Source organism: Neofelis nebulosa, chromosome 1, assembly GCF_028018385.1.
Source record: "Neofelis nebulosa isolate mNeoNeb1 chromosome 1, mNeoNeb1.pri, whole genome shotgun sequence".
In the NCBI taxonomy this organism is placed as follows: domain Eukaryota; kingdom Metazoa; phylum Chordata; class Mammalia; order Carnivora; family Felidae; genus Neofelis; species Neofelis nebulosa.
Genome location: NC_080782.1, coordinates 5,617,925 through 5,638,707, shown reverse-complemented (window position 1 = coordinate 5,638,707; position 20,783 = coordinate 5,617,925). Strand labels below are relative to the sequence as shown.

At 47.7% G+C, this 20,783-nt stretch overlaps 1 protein-coding gene across 5 annotated transcripts in view; it reads right to left on the bottom strand.

Moving 5' to 3' along the window:
* Nucleotides 1–18,807, bottom strand: part of ADCY2 (adenylate cyclase 2) — a 418,010-nt gene extending 399,203 nt beyond the window's left edge. For 3 of the 5 annotated variants that reach the window (XM_058715313.1, XM_058715293.1, XM_058715304.1), the window contains exon 1: nucleotides 18,322–18,804. In XM_058715313.1, the coding sequence (XP_058571296.1) occupies nucleotides 18,322–18,552 (231 nt within the window). In that variant the 5' untranslated portion in view covers nucleotides 18,553–18,804. Of the gene's footprint in view, nucleotides 1–18,321 lie in introns of all 5 variants that reach the window. The other 2 variants (XM_058715319.1, XM_058715282.1) reach the window with 2 other exon arrangements.
* Nucleotides 18,808–20,783: the final 1,976 nt, after the last annotated feature.

Below are 20,783 nucleotides of genomic sequence, written 5' to 3'. Positions count from 1 at the left end.
TTAGAGGCTTTTCCATAGGGCAACAGATTATGTGTGTTTTTGTTCTCGCATCTTTCACTTTTTTGTTAAACAGTACTATTTTTCATTCACATGGTAAAGGACAGTCTCATGCAAAACACTGCTTTTCTATAAAAAAAAAAAAAAAGTGCTTTGAAGTCCAACAGACAGAGGGTAGGAACCCATCCCCACTTACTTCTGTGCGACTCAAGGTGAGCGCGAGCTTCCCTAAACCTGTTTCTCCACGTAAAAGCAACATGGATACTGCATGGCTGAGGGGCATTCAGCACATACAGGTGCACCATAAATAACAAAATTGTTACCATGATGATCATCATGCCCTTTCTCCTTCAAATCGCAATGCTCTCTCACCAAGGCTAGTCTGACTGCTCATTATTGGCGTGATGCCCACTTTACATTCTAAATAACATTTTATCATGAAAAATTACTTTGAAGTGTGGTCATGAGGCAAAAATAAATTTGCTTTTAGCTGTGATATATATCTGACTACAGGTGTATGTGAGCAGATACATACTATCATTCATTCACTCGTGTATTAAATATATACGTACGTGTGATATAGTAGAAAATATACTTTTCACTTTCCCACATATACAGTTATACTCCATTTTATCATGAGGTATGAAAGGAATAAACAAAAATTCTGATTAAACAATTCTACAAAACCATGGTGAACTAAATCAGAGCAGATCTCAAAAAAACAGAGAGATATTCCATGTTCGTGGATAGGAAGACAATATTGCCGAGATGTCGATTCTTTCTGAATTAACCTATAGAGTCAATGCAATCCCAATAAAAATCCCAGCAAGTTATTTTGTAGATATCAACACACTGATTCTAAAGCTTACATGGGCAGGCACAGCACCTAGAATGGCCAACACAATGTGGAAGGACGGGAAAAAATTAGGAGGACTGACCCTACTTGACTTCCGGTCTTGCTGTAAAACTACAGTGACCAAGGCAGGAGTGGTACTGCCAGAATAGACAGAGAGATTGACAGAATGGAACAGACCCAACTAAACATAGTCAAAGGATCAGGACAAAGGGAACAAAAACAATTTGACGGAGCGACAACAGTCTTGTCAGCAAAGCATCTTAGAACTAGACAACCACATGCAAAAAAAAAAAAAATCTAGACACATACTTTAGACTTCTCACAAAAATTAACTCAAAATGGGTCATAGCACAGGTCTAAGTGTAAAAGGCAAAAGTAATTCTGAACACTTCTGGAAGCTTTCCCATACCCAAACCTTCATCAATTTGTCATGATGAATAATTAATAACACACAAATAGTTTTTAAATAATTAAGAATGCATAAGACAAAGGTGTTTACGCCTTCTTAGAAAGATGTATCATCCACTACTTGTAATTAAGTGACTTGTTACAGTCACACAAAAATACATAGCCTAAAGGCTTGACCATATTTACTTATTCTCAGTTCCTATTACACAGGCTAGTGTTCTCACTCACATGTTAAGAAATAAAGACATGAGGGGCGCCTAGGCGGTTAAACCAGTTAAGCATCCAACTCTTGGTTTCAGTTCAGGTTGTGGTCTCAGAGTTCCTGGGATCGAGCCCCATGTCAGACTCCGCACTGCTGGTGCAGAGCCTGCTTAGGATTCTCTCTCTCCCACTCTCTCTGTCCCTCCCCCACCGGTGTGTGCGCTCTCTCTCTCTCTCTCTCAAAATAAATAAATAAACAAAACAAACAAAAAATGACATGAGATGAGTGTATTTTAATGGGCAACGGTTCACATGAGGCATCAAACTTTAAAGAACTTTCCCTTCTACAACTAGACCCCAAGTACAAAGTATTCCTGAAGGATCGCTAGTCTCACAAGCAGTAGACAAGGTCTCCAGGCCACTCCCCTACTCACCCCTATTAAAACAAACAAACAAAACAAAATATAAGTGTTGAGCCCTCGGCAGAGGGGGGCACGTAGACAGGAAGCCTAGCCCACAAAGGCAAGGAGCCAGAGGCAGCTGGAAGGAGCAAAAACTAGCTTGGTCCTGCAGGCAGCAGGTGCATGGAGATGCCCAGGGGCTGAGATGCCTCAACAGTGTGTAGATCCACAGGACTACAAGCGCAGACAAAGGGAGACTGAGTAAACCTCAACTGGGGCACATTCCAGCTATCTTGGAAAGAGAAGCCAGTGGCTCTCAGGTAAAAGCTTCCCCACTTACAACCGCAATATTCCAACCAATTAAAGTCAATCGACATCTTAAAACAAAAATCGCCAAAAATGACCAATCACTAAATAACATGGGTCCACAGAAATAACAAATGGTTTAGATTCGCAAGGACTGCAGACATTGAAAATGACAGCCAGACAATACAGACTAGCTGTATATGATATGTTTAAAGGAACAGGGGATACGGTTCCAAGGATGATCATACAAAAGAAATCAGGGGCAAACACACAGAAAATGGCACTTGTAAAACTGATCAACAGAATCATGTAAATAAAAGCTCAATAGTTCAGGGCACCTGGGTGGCTCAGTTGGATAAGCGTCTGACATTCGCTCAGGTCATGATCTTGCGGTTTGTGAGTTCAAGCCCCGCGTCGGGCTCTGTGCTGACAGCTCAGACCCTGGAGCCTGCTTCGTGAATTCTGTGTCTCCCTCTCTCTCTGCCCCTCCTCACTCGTACTCTTTCTGTCTGTCCCTCTCTCAGAAATAAATAAAACATGAAAAAAAATTTTAAAGCTCAACAGTTGAAACAGAAAAAAATAGGAAACAAAAACAGAAAAAAGAAATAGTTAAAAAGAAAATCGGTGAACTGGAAGATTAACCAAAGAGTTTATGTGCAATGCACCAAAATATAAATATTCCTTTATAATGTTAGAGATAAAAATGATTTAAAAAACCTAAGACACACAGACTAGAATAAGATGAATAAGGAGGCATTAACATGTCTGACTGGAGTTCCCAAGTTACAAAATAAAGAGACTTGAGGAGATAAAGTCTCTAAAGATGGATCAGTTAGGGATGTCCAGTACTAATGAAAAACCATGAATCTACAAGTCCAGCCAATTAGGCACAAAGAAATACAAACATAAATGCATGATGGTAAACATGCAAAAGATCAGAGATAAAGAAAAGTCCTAACAGTGTTCAAAGAGAAGGAAGGATCACCCACAAAGAACGACAACACGGGAACAAAAATTTCAAGAGTGCAAGACAGTGAAGACAGGTATTGAGCAAAAAATAACAGTCAACCTTACATCGCCAAGAAACCAGCAGTGTTTTTTCATAATGAAAGCAAAAATGTAAACATTTACAAATAAATTATTTTATTTTAAACAAGAATTTACCACAGAGTAAACAGCTCGGAAAGCACTTCTAGCAACTTCTGGCCACTGGTGAAGAGTGGTCCAGCAGACTCTTGGCCGCAGAAGCACAGAGGCAGTAGCTATGCAGAAGGAACAGATTCCCAGAAACCTTTCCACTGAGTTCCTCCATCTTGGTGGTCCCCCAGATGACTAGCCAAGTTTGTCTTCACGTATTTCCCGGAAAGCGTCCACTTCTCCACACAAACCAGTGCTTTATGAAGAATTCTTAGTGATTCTGCAAATAAGTATTCTCTTTTTGAGAAACAGGGGTTCGCTAATTACCAACCCCAAAAGGGACTGAATGCCAACCACGGACCATCACCAAGTCTCCTTGCAATCTAATGTGCCCATGCCGATGGGACTGTTGTGTGACCCACCAGGCATGAAGCTGGCATCCCATCAGCAAATGGAGGTGAGCCACATGAGCCAGGGCTCAGACAGACCGTGAAGACACAAGATGCATGAGCAAATGTCACAGGTACTCATAGGTTCTGCTCCCCCCACACCGCCTACCCTGTCTTTCTCGATCTGTACCCATGTCCTCACAGAGAGTTCCCTAAGACCTACTGCCAGAGGAAGTAAAAATCCAGACATCTGGATTATGTCTGGTTCTGCAGAATATACTAAGGCCACCGAAAAGGAGAGAATCGAAGCACTGTGACTGAGCCCCTTACGTGTGTCATTCTCGGGAGTACGAGCCAGCCATCTGTGGCAGGTTGATTACAACGGACAGAAGGCATGTTTTCACTCGAATTGAACCTACTCTGGCTAGGGCTTTGCTTTCCTGTCCATCATGCTTCCACCCAAACCACCATATATGGACTTTCCCAATGCCGTGGTCACTCACGAGGTATTTCACAGAGCCTTGCTTTTGACAGAAGCATTCATTTTACAGCAAATGATGTGTGACGATGAGCTTATGCTCTTGGAATTCGCTGGTCTTACCCTGTTCCTCATCACCCAGAAGCAGCTTCCTTGACTGAAGCGGGGGAAAGAGCTCCTAAAGGCCCAGGGTGCCGGCGTGGGGGCACCACCTTGTAGGCTGGGAGATACCCTCCAGGGCAAAAACATGCTTTGAAACAGCCACCAGAGCACGGCACAGGCTCTGCCACCACCAAGATCCACAGGTCTGGGAATCAATGGGTGGAAACAGGAGCGGATGTCCTATGAATGACCCTCTAAGAAAACGTCTTAACTCCATTCCTGCAAATTTAGGCTGTTCCAATGCAGAGGGCTCAGTTGCCGAAGGAGGACACCTCTTCTGAGGAACTCAACAATATTTCCATTACACCAGAGACAAACTGCTACCCGGCCATGCCGGGCTACTGTTGGCACTGGGCCCGTGGGTAGAGAAGAGCTTCTAGTACTGGTTGGGGTGACAGGTGGACGCCCTCAAGAAAAACTGGGCTGCTCATACACGACGTAGGCAGGGAAAGGAAGGGTCCGACACAATGCAGGTTGTAGGGTGTCTCTTTTGCTCCTGTATCCTGTGATAAAAGTTCACGGAAACTTCTAACAACAAATATTATCTATTTGCAAACTACCAGGTAAAGGGACTATTTGTGTCACCCCATCCACTGAGGAGCTAGGACCAGATAAGAAGATGCTTGAATATGGAATGGACGGTAGAAGGACATTAGAATACCAGTGACATCCCTGTGATCTGCTGTGGAACCCGGGATGGCAGCGGTTATAAATATTTCTCCCGTGGCTTGGTGTAAATGTATTCGTGCCTGTGCGTGTGTGCACATGAAGTAACTCTTTTTCTTCTCTTCCCTAAGACAGAACATGAGATGTATTAAGAGTGTATTAATAGCTTTTATATCCAAGTATGCAAGGAAAGTGATTTTTTTTTTATTTTTTTTATTTTATTTTTTTTTTTTTTAATGTTTATTTCTGAGAGAGAGCAAGCATGAACAGGGGAGGGGCAGAGAGAGAGGGAGACACAGAATCGGAAACAGGCTCCAGGCTCCGAGCCATCAGCCCAGAGCCCGACGCGGGGCTCGAACTCACGGACCGCGAGATCGTGACCTGGCTGAAGTCGGACGCTCAACCGACTGCGCCACCCAGGCGCCCCGGAAAGTGATTTTTAAAGGACACTGCTCCTTAGACAGCTGAGAAATGAACATCACTAAGGTGGATAAAATGACCCTTGAGATCCTCCTTGAGGGAGAACGTTGGTGTGTTTTCAGTTGTACAAAGAAGGGCTGCATCCCATCAGGCGGAAGCACGATCGTGCTATTTTCTTTATGTAGAAGTCAAACAGCGAGCATGGTATACACGAGACCCAGGAAACAAGCAGCCGACTATGCTGGGTTGTTCTGTCATCCAATTGATGGATGCTCCTTCCCAGAATCCCCTTTCCCGAACGTTCCCAGGGAAGAGCTGGCCACAGGAGGCGCAGCCCCCCAGGAAGGGTGGCGTGCTGGACAGATGTGGGCGGGGACACATGGGGACAAGCTGGCGGGCCCCAGCCCACCCTGGCTCTCCACGGCCCCGCACCAGCTCTCTGGCTGTGCACTCACAGAGGCGGCGATGGTGACAGCTCTCGGGAACCCCCCTGAGAGGCTCTCCTCCACAGATGCAGGCCCTCAGGTCCTTGGATCTCCTTGCACCTCCAACTGGTTAGCGACTTCTGTGCTGAGTCCCTAATGCTCCCTTTGGGGACCAAGCCTTCCATTTAAAGAGAAGGCTGAAAACTAATGAACTTTGTTTCCCCCTTCAGAAATTATAAAAACAAAGCAAACGACAAAAGAAACCCAGAGAAAGCAGAAGGAAGGTATGGTAGGAAGGTAAGAAAGAAACCCTTTCTTCTGGGTTCCTTCTGGGAAGCACTTTCTGACCTCCTCTGAAGTGACCTCCATACCATGTTTTGGCCAATGAAACGAGAGTAGAGCCCTAGGTTTGTCCTCTGGGCAGAGCCATGCAAATGCCCGTCTGAGGCCCCGCAGCACTTCCCCCTTCTATGGCATGATGATGACAAAAGCACCTATCACGGGGAAGACACCTGTGGCCGAGCGTTCGGAGTCACTAAGCTGAGCAGAACCTCCCTCCTGGCCAGGATGTGTGCACACGAACTAAACCTCTGGTATGTTAGGCCACATTTGGGGTTTTCTTGTTAACTCATCACGACCCATCCCGTCTTTACTGAAAACAAAAACTGGTACAACGCGATAGGGGGCTGGTCTGACAACACCTAACTTGTGTGGCATTGACAGCTGCCAAGCAGCAGGAGACAGAAGAACCCAGTTATTGAGACTGAAAAATGGCAACCAAGTTAGCAAAGGTCCAACATTTGTCAAAATATCTTCTCATTTATCTTGGAGGGGGAAAGATGCCCTGACAGAATTCTAAGTCCAGAGCAGGGCTCAGTGAACTGTCTGCACGAGGAGCTAGACCATCAGTATTTTATAGGCTTTAATTGGGCCACACGGTCTCAGTCACGTTATTTAACTCTGCTGATGTACCTTCAACACAGCTGTAGATCATACGCGAGTGAGGGTCCGGCTATATTCAATAAAACTTTATTTAAAAAATAGGCAGTGGGCCAGAGTTTGTTGACCCTACTCCCGAAGAGGTCATTAAACGAAATGTTACAACCGTGGCTTTGCTGCTGTTGGCTGCATCTACTAAGGTATCATGAGGCAAACACAAGATCAGGAGATAACAGGTTGGCTATCAGGAAGACGAATGCGGAAGCGACACATTCCAGAACTGTATGGATCTGTCAGACTGGAAGAGGAAAATGCTTCTCAGTCCCAACCAGTAAATGATTCAACTTGGTTCTGGGGTGAGAAGGGATTAAAACTCAGCCTCGTGGGGGCAAAGCAAGACCACTTTCAACAATGGATTAAGGTGTGTCAGAGTGAAGTCCAAGGAGCATGGTGCCAGAAAATCCTTTCAACTGGACAAAATGGCCTCATGGAAAAGAGGACCAGAGTGCACTATTCAAACAGGCTCAAAGAGAGAGAAAGAAGGAGGAGTGGACAGTGAGTAAGAGAGAGAAGAGGGAGGGAAAGAGAGATGGGGTGAGACGGCAGAGACATACAGCAAATCTAACGAGTCGATCTTCAAAATAACTATGATGACCACGGACACCTACAGATGACTGTCATTAAATAGGTAAGAAGTTGAGTAAGCTTTGAGAGATCTGGGATTCCAAAAGCAATACCAGCCTGCACTACGGCTGTTGTAGACTTAACGGAAACTCTGGGTTCTCCATCTATGACGGAAGATAGACTGAGGAAACTGCTCAGTCCCCATGTGGGGAACATTCCCCAAACAGTCAACCCAGATGTGTTCAAGAAGGTGACCGACAAGGAAGAATACCCCAAAGAAAAGGTTCAGAGATCACAGAAAACAGAAGACAAGGGGCTGTTTCCAGGGAAAGAGTCTGGGTCAAAAGATGACTCAATTCGCAGTTCCTGGGCCAGAGACCCTGGAACCGCCTGCCTGGAGATTTAGCAGTGCTTGTGTTGTCCTTCACTTGAAGCCCAACAGAGACAAAAGATAGTTCTTGGAAAAGTGAAAACAAAACAGACATCGGACAAGATTTTAAAAGGTCAAAGAGAACACTAATACTATAAATAAAAACCAAAGGCAGAATACATGTAAAGTGTTAAAATGAGACACAAGTATTATCTACGTGCCATTAAATGTGAGAATTTGGATGAAAGGCAAAAATTCCTTGAAATATTTTATTAAAACTGACTCAAGAAATAAAATTAGAAATACTAACAATCCTTTTAATATCCAAGATACTGAAATGGAAGTTTCTAAATTTTCCTATAAAGAAAGTGACAAGCCTGGGTGGTTTTCCGGACAAATTCTATCCAACTCATCCCAACATTCCAAAAACCTTAAAATCTTATAGAAAACAGGGGCGCCTGGGTGGCGCAGTCGGTTGAGCGTCCGACTTCAGCCAGGTCACGATCTCGCGGTCCGTGAGTTCGAGCCCCGCGTCAGGCTCTGGGCTGATGGCTCGGAGCCTGGAGCCTGTTTCCGATTCTGTGTCTCCCTCTCTCTGCCCCTCCCCCGTTCATGCTCTGTCTCTCTCTGTCCCAAAAAATGAATAAAAAACGTTGAAAAAAAAAAAAAATTTAAAAAAAAAAAAAAAATCTTATAGAAAACTGAAAAGGAAGGCATGCTTTCTTTAACTTAAAAAAAAGGGGGGGTGGGGGGGGCCTGACTGGCTCCATTGGTAGAACATGTGACTCTTGATCTTGGGGTCATGAGTTCAAGCCCCACATTGGGTGTGGAGCCCACTTTAAACAAACAAACAAACAAACAAACAAAGTTTCATAAAAGAATATTTCAAATTCACTTCACCAAAAAAAAAAAAATGTTGTAAAACTCTTAATCAAACTCTTATCACATGACATCCAACATTTGATAAGAGATACCATGAAAATTGAGTTCATCTCAGGTATATGAAAATCGTTTGATATTAGAAAACCTATAATTATTATTCATTACATTGACAGACTAAAAAACAACTTAAAAAGCATACGTAGTCACTTCAACTTAGTAAAATTCAACACCCAATCACATTTAAGCTTTTTGCATAAAGCATAACAAGAGGGAATCTCAAAGGAAATCTACAAAACGAATATCCTCCTAAATAAATTATGAAGGAGCTCTCTTTAAAATTAGGAAAAAGGCAAGAATACTCACAATCACCAATTCTGTCAAGATAATATTAGAATTCTTAGCCAGCACAGTAACATAAGAAACAGAAACTGAAGACCTTCATACTAGAAAACAGAAAAATAGAACTCTTATTATTTCAGGTGATAGGATTCTCTACGTAGGAAACCTGAAAGAATCTGCAGTTCAGTTATTAGTTAACAAAGTAAGACAGCAAGTTACAGGATAACATCTATAAAACCGTGACACTTCACCAAAGCACACAAATGAATGGAGAGATGCTCCAATGTTCATGGATAGAAAAACTTAATATCATAAAATATCTCATCAATGAATCAAGAGATTCAAGATGACACTAACAAAATCTCAGTTGAGTTTTTTCACACTCAACCATATGAGGTTGACATAAGGTGACTATAAAGTTTATAGAGAAGAAAAAAAAGGTCAAGAAACTTTCAAAGGAGCTGAATGCTACTACCTGTTTAATCTAAATACTTATTACAAAGCTTTACCAATTATAGCGGGTGTGTGTACGTGCAGGAATACAAAGCTAAAAACAAAACAAAACAAAACTCAACCAGTGGAACAGAACAGAGAGCTCATAACAAACCACTCACATACGGAATTTTGATGTAGGAAAGACAGACGTGGGGAAAGAAACAGCTAAAAGTGATTAGGAAAATTTCATTCACCACAAGAAAAAAAATGTAACTGATCTCAATCACTACCTCACACCATATGCCTATAATAATACATACAGATGCACATACATACATGATAAAATGAATAAAAAGAAAAGCAAGAGAACGATGACAAAAAGTTCAATATAAAGTTTACATTTGAGGCTCAGCAGGGGATTGGGACAGGAGTGCCATACAGACTATTCTGGTTTCGACTGGGTTCATGAGTGTTTACTTCAATGTAAATAAGGAAGTCAGATAGGTATCAATGAGAACTGTGCTTAAAAATCAAAAATTGATCAAATTGGTCAAATGATAAATCCCATTCCGTGCACCTACAGACCAACTGTGAAGAACACGGCTGTTAAATGCTTGAATTAACTGCAAGCCAATGATGAAAAAGGATTAGACATCTGATCCACCATATATCTGAAACTACTGTGTCTTTCATTTGTACTCACCTGATCTCTTTATTCTCTGAATTTTTAACATCATTACTGGTTCTAGTAACGAACTAGTCTAAAATGCTGTTTCCTTTATAATGTCCACAGATCACTAGTTGCTTGAAGTCTCACCTACTTTGCCCTTAATTTTTTTTACAGCTTAAAAAAATAGGGGTGACTGGGTGGTTCTGTGGTTGAGCATCCAACTCTTGATTTCAGCTCACGTCATGATCCCAGGGTCATGCAACAGGGCCCCACATCGGGCTCCACGCTCCGTGTGGAGCCTGCTTAAGAGTCTCTCTCTCTTCCTCTGCTCTAAAATAAAACGAGGGACACCAGGGTGGCTCAGTTGGTTAGTGTCCAACTTCAGCTCAGGTCTGATCTCACAGCTTGTGGGTTTGAGCCCCACATCGGGCTCTGTGCTGACAGCTCAGAGCCTGGAGCCTGCTTCCAATTCTGTGTCCCTTTCTCACTCTGCCCCTCCCCCGGTCATGCTCTGTCTCTGTCTCTCAAGAATACATTAAACACACACACACACACACACACACACACACACACACACACACACGTCAGCCTCGGGGATAAGAACGTAGAAATGAGAGCCAGCACCTTTGAGATCTGGCTCGTTCTAGCTGTAATGTCCCAACACCATCATGTCTGAGGGACAGTCAAGGACATTAATGAAACAGGTAGAAGTTCCACTTCTAAGACCTTGCAATCAAGGCCCCCATTCCAAAGTACTGGTCCCCCATATTCTCCACCAGGAACCTCCTCTAAGTGGCTGGCCACAGAGACTTGATTTGTTCATAGGATTCTCACCCGCAATAACCATCTTGGGAAATCTCAGTAATTTCAGTGTTCTAAAAAGGAGCTATTGCGGCACTTGGGTGGCTCAGTTGGGTAAATGTCTGACTTTGGCTCAGGTCATGATCTCGTGGTTTATGGATTCAAGTCCCACGTCGGGCTCTGTGCTGACAGCTCGGAGCCTGGAGCCTGCTTCGGACTCTGTGTCTCCCTCGCTCTCTGCCCCTCCCCCACTCATGCTGTCACTCTCTCAAAAATAAACAAACATTTAAAAAACATAAAAATAGGGGCGCCTGGGTGGCTCAGTCGGTTGGGCGTCCGACTTCAGCTCAGGTCATGATCTCGCAGTCGGTGAGTTCGAGCCCCGTGTTGGGCTCTGGGCTGACGGCTCAGGGCCTGGAGCCTGCTTCCGATTCTGTGTCTCCCTCTCTCTCTGCCCCTCCCCCGTTCATGCTCTGCCTCTGTCTCAAAAATAAATAAAACGTTAAAAAAATTTTTTTAAACATAAAAATAAATAAAAAGAAGCTATCGTACCTTATGTCTGTATGTTTCAAATACAATAAATTATTCATCCAATATATTTTAATTGTGTTAATTGAAAATTTCCATTTCAAGCACCAAGTTTTTTTTTTTAAGAGATTTGGTTGGACTCTAAGATATAACTGGCCTTAGGTATCCCTAATAGCCTAGACCCAGTTCTCTATTCCTACTCTTTCTTGGCACCATTGTTCTGGAAACTGGAGCAAAGTTGGAAAGGCAGTTGGCAAAGTTACTCACGATGGTTTTTCAGGTAAAGGTTCCCATTACCGTTTCCATCACTCTCTCAACTGACTATGTGGCTTCTGGGTCAGAAGTGTAAGCCCAGGTAAAAAGAAGGAACAAAAACATTATTTATAACATTACCAGGAACGGCTGGACCCATGAAGTTTTCTCCTTGTGATTTTTTTTTTTTTATTGTATCCTTATACAAAGCGAGCATCAAAGCAACATCAGCCACACCTCAACTTGGTCAAATGGACGCACACGTGAGCTAACCCACCCATCCTTTTCTCTCCTCCCAAACACACCTGGTGGTTGCAGCCAGAATTTCCAGGGGTCTGTCAATTTCCTGATATGATACCAAGAAATCACATCATAAATATCTTACTTTATATACCATTATCCAAAGCTAACAAAACCGAGAAATAGGAAAAGCCACAGGAGTGTCCATTGGGCATGAATTTTAGGGCTGGAAAATGAAACACTTATGTCAAAATGTGACTTTTCATTAAACTATCTTTGGATCACCAACTATCTTTTTTTAAATAACTCAAAGTTTATGCACAAGATGTATCACATAAACATATCCCCTGCTCTTTCATGCCCAGACTTAAAAATCCTATTATCCATTTAGTTTCCAGCCGGAAATACATGTTACCTACAGGATGCCTTGACAAGGAAAACCCTCTGTAGCACAAATATACGAGTAACAGTGAGGTCATCGTGGGGCTTGGGTGCAATATGTGCCTGGCACTGTGCTAAATGTTCATATGATCTAGCCTTCTTCATTCCCAACAGAGCTCCCCGAGCCTGGTTGTGCTATTTGTGTTATTTCACAGATGAAACAGTAGCTGAGGCAACGGCAGGTAAATTAATTTCTCAGGGGCACACACCAAGTGGCAAAACAGACCCCGATCCAGGGCTATCAGCAAAGTTTTGTCGTGTTAACCAGTAGGCTCCTGATGGAAAGGCCAGCTTCTAAGGAAAGCAGACCTACGCCATCAATTACACACGTGTTAATTACACGCCTGGGCCGGGGCCAGGGCTGTGTGAAATGCCCCAAGCGGAGCTCCGTTTCATCCCGATTTGTCGAGGAGACAGACAAGCTCACAACACTATGCTGAACATCAGATGACAGTAATGTGGTAGTGAAAATGCTTTCACACAGTTCAGGAGCTTTGCAGGTGGAAGGAGAATGAGTGAAGTCCAGTAAATTGTGCCGAAGCCAATATCAAGTTATAGAAAGGACTGCTGTGTGAGCGGATTATTCACAGACACCCAGTTTAGACTATCACTAGCAATTACTGATCAACATATCAAAGTGATTAATACCACCATAAAACACCTGTAACAGAGTAATATATCAGCTCTCACAGTGTTATTACCTTTTAAATAGAATGATTTAAAAATATCGGTAAGAGGAAACTTCGCAAATAGTTCAACAGGAATGATTCTACATGCCACGGTATTTATGCCAGAGATTTCTCAGACAACAAAAGCACAGCCACAAATGGGTCCTCAGCTTAATGGGGAAGACACTGGGAATACTGGGCATAATGAAAATAAATGATGCCCACCTCAACGAGCTCAATGTCAGGAAGCAGCTCTACCAAGATGTGTTTTAACATCAAAAGAGAAAAGAATTGACATGTAACTCCATTCCAGAAAATGAGGGCTGAGGACATTCACATCAGTAGGAAATTTCAACAGGAAACCCGCAATTGTGCCTGGACCGGAGCCGGGAATCTCCGATCTGCAGTGGCCTCCAGGAAAGCTCCCCCAGGAAGAGTCGAATGCCCTGCATCTGGCCCCCACCCTGCCCCTGTGGGACCTGAAAGAAACGAGCACACTGCTTTGGGTCTCTGTCCTCATTCTCCAAGAGTGCCTTCCAGCTTTAATGCCATGTGACACGTTCTTCCATAGCAACAATAGAAATGCAACGACAGAAGACTCTCCTGACAGTACTTCCTGGGGGGCATGTTCTGGGCCAGGCATTACTCTGACTGCTTCACAAGCACTAATTTGGACCATCGCCTTAGAAGGCAGGTACCGTTCTATTTTACAAACAAGAAGACGGAGGCACAGAGAGGTTAAATAATTTGCCGAAGGTCATAGAGATGGAAAGGCACAAAGCCAAAAGGCCCGCGCAGAAAGATGCTCTTAACCATCACTTTACTTTCTCTGCCCTTTTTCAAAAGGAGAAGACTAGGTCCTGTGCATATATTGAATTGTGCACTTTTAAGATCCCAAGGATGCTTCCAAATCCTTCCTTGTCAGCCTTCTAAATTGCAACCACCTTTCCTGCAGAAAATTACGGTTTTTCCTCATCTTTTGTTGATACCACAGTTAAGTTATAACGGGAATGACTTCGTGAAAGGCTGGTTGCAATTACAAACACCTGCCAAGGAAGAGTTTCCTGAATGCAAATAAATTCACGGGAAGGTATATCTTGAGATACCTCTACTCTGATTCCCAAGAACAAGCTCTAGTCCCATGCACCCCCAGAATTATGGGACCAGAGGAAGTACATACTTTTCCTGTTCCTGAAAGAAGAGGCCAGACATATTTATCTGCCTTCTCCAGCCTTCACCCCCCAAGACAAGGGTGAAGGATTGAGTGTGTCCCCACTGACATCCTACCACCCAGTGGGGGTGCTGAAATACCGTCTGGAATAATAAAGCCAATCTTCCTGTACAATGACTGGGTTTCTGTGTGTGTTTCTCCGTTGTATAAATAAAGAAAAAAAAAAAAAAAAAACACTGATATATCTGTCCTTAGAAAAAATACCCAATTTTCCCTGGAAAACTGATTTGGAATGGCAAGTACTTACGGTTATTGTTTGAAAGACTTAGCTCACCAAATCACGACAACGGAAGAAGACAGATCATATTCTCAGTCGAAATCATGCGTATTACATATTTAATAAAAGCATGTATACCTGCATGGGTTTCCATCTCATAGCAAAATAAAAAAATCTATTTTGTTGCAATATCTATTTAAAATGTATGGGAATAAAAGTTTTCCATTCCAGTTGAAATATTAACTATTTCTCATCATGAATTTTAGCTACAACAAATCTGGTTGGAGCCAGCTGGTATTTTGACAAACTAAAAAAATTATGTCAACTTTGCTAACAATGACAGGCCAATTTCGAAGAAAAAAAAAAAAAAAAAAGCTTGCTGATTTTGGACGTGATAAGTCAGAGAGGATTTAATTCTGATAGACGGTTCCACGCATGTAGTAATGAGAGCCAGCCCTGGAAAATGAAGTGACATCATAAGACTCAGAACTTAAAGTCTGATCTCATGAGTGCCATTATTTTCCGATGCCAGGTGTCAAGTTTACTTCGCCCATCATGCCCTGTGCTCTCAGTACAACACCCTTGAAAAGCAACAGAAAATATCTTTCAAATTATTAAACAAATTATTAAAATTCAAGACATGCTATCAGGCGTCCTATTTATTCTATGTCTAGAGAATTCCTAGCGAATATGGGATAAAACCTATTTAATGGCTTCCTATGTAGAAAATAACTAAGCAAGATGGCAAAGTTTCAATTCAGAATTTATTTTTACAATGTAATAAAAATTCAGGGCAGCTGGATGGCTCCGTCATTTGGGCGTCTGACTTCAGCTCAGGTCATGATCTCATGGTTCCTGGGTTCAAGCCCCGCATCGGGCTCTGTGCTGACAGCTTGGAGCCTGGAGCCCGCTTCCGATTCTGTGTCTCCCTCCCTCCCTCTCTCTCTCAAAAATGAATAAACATTAAAAATAAAAGTTTAAAAATACTTCAAGAACTACTTTAACTTCATGCAGTTTCATGGACTGATTGATCATAAGTTGAAATTAAGTGAAACTGATTTGTGAATCATGTCAAATCACTTCGTACAAAGGCAAGTCCATATAGCAAACCATCACTACGTACTTGGATGATGCTAAGATCATTTTGTGATCCAAATGTTCTAGGAGGCTACTGGATGTGCATGAAGAAGACTGCCAGACGTTTTCTACTACAAGAACTGATGAAAGTCTAATAGAAACCAAAATCAGGCAGATTCATGGGAAAGAAGAAATCTGTCCAAGATTTCAGGCAGCAAAAATAGATGTGCCGAGCTCCTGAATTACATCAGAGCCCAGCTATTCTTGTAAAGCGCTCGAAGGTGGAAACCTGGGCTGGCCCCAGGCGGCTATTTCCATCCCCCAGAGGTAGATCGCTCAGCAGCCAAGCTCTGGTCAGTCTGAGAAACGAACTCACCCCACTTGGTGTGAACACAGCTCTGCGTGAACACCGGCCTGTCTTTCAATGCTCCATCTTTGTGTGAACAGAGAACATTCTCCGGAAAGCAGAACTGCTGTTTATGATATTACTAAAAGCAAAAGAGAAACGAGCCGTCTGGAGCTCAGAACTGACCCAGTCGTCCCTAACGTCTAGTATGGAAGGATACTGCCTATGGCTTGCGGGGGTTCCCACCTCCCGCTGGGCCCTGCAGCCCCAGTCCCCACCTGAAGGGAGCCTTTCCACCAAAACCATTCATACTCCCTGATTCTGGAACGTTTCTGCAGAGCTCTTCACCTTGAAAGATTCATACAGTAGTCAGTCCACAGACCAGGTACAGCAAGGAACAGTCCATTTCGCTGCCTCTGGGCATCATCTTAGGCCACAGCCACAGCCCGGGAAGTGCTTACTCTGTGCTTTAAACGCTTTAGCTGAACGCCAGGAAAGTGTGGAAATGGTGGATTTCTCAAGGAAAGGTAAAGACGCCTGGATAAACTGTGAAAAGGATACCACTCGCACCATGTGATATGGGACATAAAGGAGGTGTATAAAGAGAGACTAACGGAGAGCTCAAAAACAACTCAGAGAAGGGTGTCACAGCTGGACGATGCTGAACCTCAGAAAAGCCCAGGCAAGAACATCTGTATCAGTGGGGTTTAAGAAATTCGAGACCTGTATCTTAGAAAACAAAGTGCTGTGTGTGTAGGGGAGACATGAACTTCACACTTGTCTTTAACTATATTAATGGTGCTATAAATAGGCCATCACCTGCTCCTCCTTTTCCATTTAGAAGAGAACGAGCCAGAAGGGTTTGAATTACAGATTCAACAGAATCACAAGCAGCGACGTCCTAGCAGAAGAGATTTCCAGAGGAAAGCTGACGTGCTTTCTTCCCTGCAAGTGCAGGAATGAACAAAAGATGCTTTTAGAGAGCCTGGTGCCAGTCCTGAAAGTGGTGAAGAGACACAGAGATGCCATGCCCATTCCAGGGGGCATCCGGGGCTGCTGCCGTGGGTATGAGGACAGCGCTGAAGTCACACCCAGAAAACAGAACCAAAAGGCACTCTCCGCTTCGGATTTTATGACAGAAGAACCAGTGTGTGATCTGGGGCATCCGGATCCCCTACACTCTATTTTGGACTCTTACCGAATTCCATCAGGAGACAGCACTTCTCGAGAAACGTGGGGAGAAAGAAAACTTTACTTTTAAAAGAACCCTATGATGATAACAAGTTTTTCCCGTGCATAATAACTGAGTGCCATCTGGCTCAGGATATCAGAAACCAATTGGCAAGTAGGAAGGACAGCTATTTTACACAGTTGGTGAAATACAGGCAAACGTCCATTTATTTCTTTGCTCCGCGGACCAGAATGCATGTGCATACTTCTATTCTAAGCTACACACACACACACACACACACACACACACACACACACACAAAGTCATTCAGTAGAGACATCTCCAGATCAACTGCTGACCCAAAATACCCCACTGGATAATCGATGCCTGGCAGTCTGCACGTACATACAGAATCACAGGCAGTGCAAAAGTTTGAACCACACAACCAGAATGATCGGTAACAGGAAGTTTACCGCCATCTACAGATTTTCCCTCACCGCTCCAGGGAGCGAGCCAAGGATTCCTGCCTGAAAAACATAAATTGGCAAAACTGACATCAGCTGTTGAGTTGCACCGATGCTCCTGGTGATGAAACCCACTTTCAAAACCTGCACGAAAGAGTCGACACGATGAAAAACCTCCCTAGAAACAGGAAATCAACGGTCCGTGGGTGCTTGCTACTTACAGACTCAAAGCGTGAAGACTCACAACAGGTCAACACCCCATCTCGTTCTGTCTATGGGACTAAATAGATACAAGGGCAGAGATGCATAATCCTATGCTTCCCCCCCCCCCCATTTCCCTCGCCATTAACCCCTTTCCCAGGGCAGGTTTGGGAGAGTTAACGTGCACTCCCAACTAAAACGCCGGCTCCGGGGGCCCGTGCACGGCCTCGGGCAGCGGCCGGAGGGGTCGCGTCTCGGGCAGATGTTGCGGCCGCGGCGCCGGCTGGAAAGCGCAGCGGGCCGGGCCAGCGGGTGCGCGGGGCCCGGGGGGAGCACACGCCCTGCCCGTCCACCCCGGGGAGCACCCCAGCAACTTTATCTGGGGCCCCACCTGCCACGGAAACTTTTCTCTCGCCCGCGGCACCCCCCCCCCCCAACCGCGAGCCGGGCCGGGAGCCGCGAGCCGAGGGGCCAGCCCCCGGGCGGGACGCGAGGCTCGTCCGGGCCGGGTCCGCCTCCGGGCTCCGGGCTCCGGGACCGGGACGGCGCCGGGGCAGGTCGCGCGGGGAGGCCACTCACCAGCCGGAGCGCGAAGAAGACGGCGAGCAGGGCGAGGCAGGCGCCCATGACGATGAGCAGCAGGAAGACGATGAGCGGGTGCTGCTGGCTCATGCAGTAGTAGGACTCGTACAGCCAGTCCCGGGACCGCTGCAGCCCGTCGCCGCCGCCCGCCGCCGCCGCCGCCGCCGCAGCCGCCGCCTCGGCGCGGTCCCGCAGGTAGCGGCGGCGCCGCATCGCCTCCCGCCACATCGGGCCGGCTCGCGGAGCGCCCGCCGAGCGCGCCCGGCCGGGGCTGCGCTGCCCGCGTCCCACCCCCGCGCCGCCTCGGCCGGCCCGGCTGCCGCGCTCCGAGCTGCGCGCAGGGGCCTCCGGCGCGGGCGGAGCTCGGCGCCCCGGGCTGGGCGCTGACGCGCGGGCGGGGGCCGGGCGGCGGCCTCAGGGGCAGCTCCCGGCGCCGCCGCTGCCGCCACCGCGCGGGAGGGGGCGGGTGCGACCGGGGCCCTCGGCCCGCCCCTCTCCTCCCCCCCCCCCACCCCCCACCAACCGCGCGGCGCGCGGCCCGGCCTCCGCCCACCGCCGCCGCCCCCCGACGGCCGAGCCACGCGCTGGGGGCGGCCCGAGGGGGAGGGGAAGGGAGGGGGGGCGCCGGCCGCGCGCCGGCCGGGACGTCCCCTCCTCCCGCCCGCCCACGCCCGGCCTCGGCGGGGCCCACCCCCGCCCCGCTACCGGAGCGCGGCCCGGGGTTCCCGCTGCCCGCCCCCACACACGCGTCCCACCTCGCTCCGAGGCTGCGGGGGCGCCCAACCTCCCCCCGCCCCCCACGAGCTCGCGGCGCGGCGGGAGCCCCCCCCCCCCCGGCCTCCCAGTGGGCTGCGGGCGGGGGTGCTCCCGCGCTCTTCTGCACGAGCTCAGCGAGAGGCCGGGGGACACCTCCCATCCTTTCGTGCCCCCGACCCCGAGGACAGCTGGAACTTCTCCATTTCACCATCTGGGCGCGCCGAGGAGGGGTTCTCCCTTCCCCCCTTAGTGGGTAGGGGGTTCCCACCCTCCTGCTCCCCGCGCGGCGAGGGTGGGGTGCCCACGCTCCTTCCCCCTCTCGCGGAGGGCAGGGGACTTCCGGGCGGGGGGGAGGAGAGGGCCTGGGGCGCGAGGAGTCCCCTTAGCGGAGAACTGCCCCAGATGCGCAATGGAGGAGCGAGGCGGGTGTGACCGAGTGCTGCACCCCGCCACGTCCTTGGGTGGGCAGCCTCACTTGCGCCCTGCACGGTCGGCTTGTCACACTTTGGGAGGTGCCCACTGGGCCAAAGGGTTCCTTATCGGAGGTTCCGGGGGCGCCCTCTGACCTGCACCGTCCCCCCGCCCCCCCCCCCGAGCCCCTTGTGCCTGGCGGGGGTGGCAGCCAGGGCGCGCCCGGATTGCCGGGCGCGGGCGCGGGCGGGGTCCGCTCCGGGATCGCCCCCTCCTCGGGGACAGCCACCTGGGGAGGCGCCAGAGACCGCGCCGGAGCCACGTGGGGGCAGACGCTGGCGGGAGCCGTGTACCCTCCCCGCACGCCTGGGAGTCGTGACCTCTGGCCCTCGCCCCGAAGGATAGAGGAGCTCCCCGGGGCTCCCCGAAGGATTCCACCCTTCTGGAGGTTTCCTCCTATTCGAGTGTTGTCCGGCGCAAAGACCCGAAAATCCCACCTCCTCCCAAAGCCTAAGGATTCCGAGGCACGGCGACCCTCCTCGGTCACGCCGCCAGCAAACAGCGCAGAGGGGCTCGCTCATTCCTAAGCGCTCGTAGTCTCTTCCAGGAGACGACACCTGGCTTCGCCTACCCTCGGGAACCTTCCCTCCCTGCCCCGCTGCCCGCCCGCATGGTCCCGTCCCCTTTCCCCAGCAGGGCCGGGGCGAACTGGGTAGCTGCGAGCCTTCTGGAGGCCGGGAATACGTGTTCTTAGCAGCACGCCCGCTCCGCCCGGGGGGGGGGGGGGGGGGGGGCGGCTAAGGCCAGCGACTAGCTCAGCTCTACCCCGGCGGCCGCAGGGCTGGGCTGGCGAGGGGGCGGGGGACGGGGAGGGGCGGAGTAGAGGGGCTGGGGTCAGGGGCGTGTCCCGAACGCCCCATCCTCGGTCCGGGGTCCTGCCCCACCAGCCTTCACCTGGTCCGGGCCTTCCCTCCTGCCCGAGACGTGGAGAGCTGGAGAAACGGAGGAGACCGTGGATGGAGAAGGTCCCCGCTGAAGGTCTCCTGTTGGTCACAAGGCTGATATCCTCCCGCCCCAGCGGAAGAATAAAACTATTCCATGTCGACTTAGTTGCCTATCGCCCCCACCCTGCCTTGTCTGACCCCCGCTCTAAAATCACCCGGACAAGGGGCGCCTGGGTGGCTCAGTCGGTTGAGCGTCCGACTTCAGCTCAGGTCAGGATCTCAGAGTTCATGAGTTCGAGCCCCGCATCAGGCTCTGGGCTGATGGCTCAGAGCCTGGAGCCTGCTTCC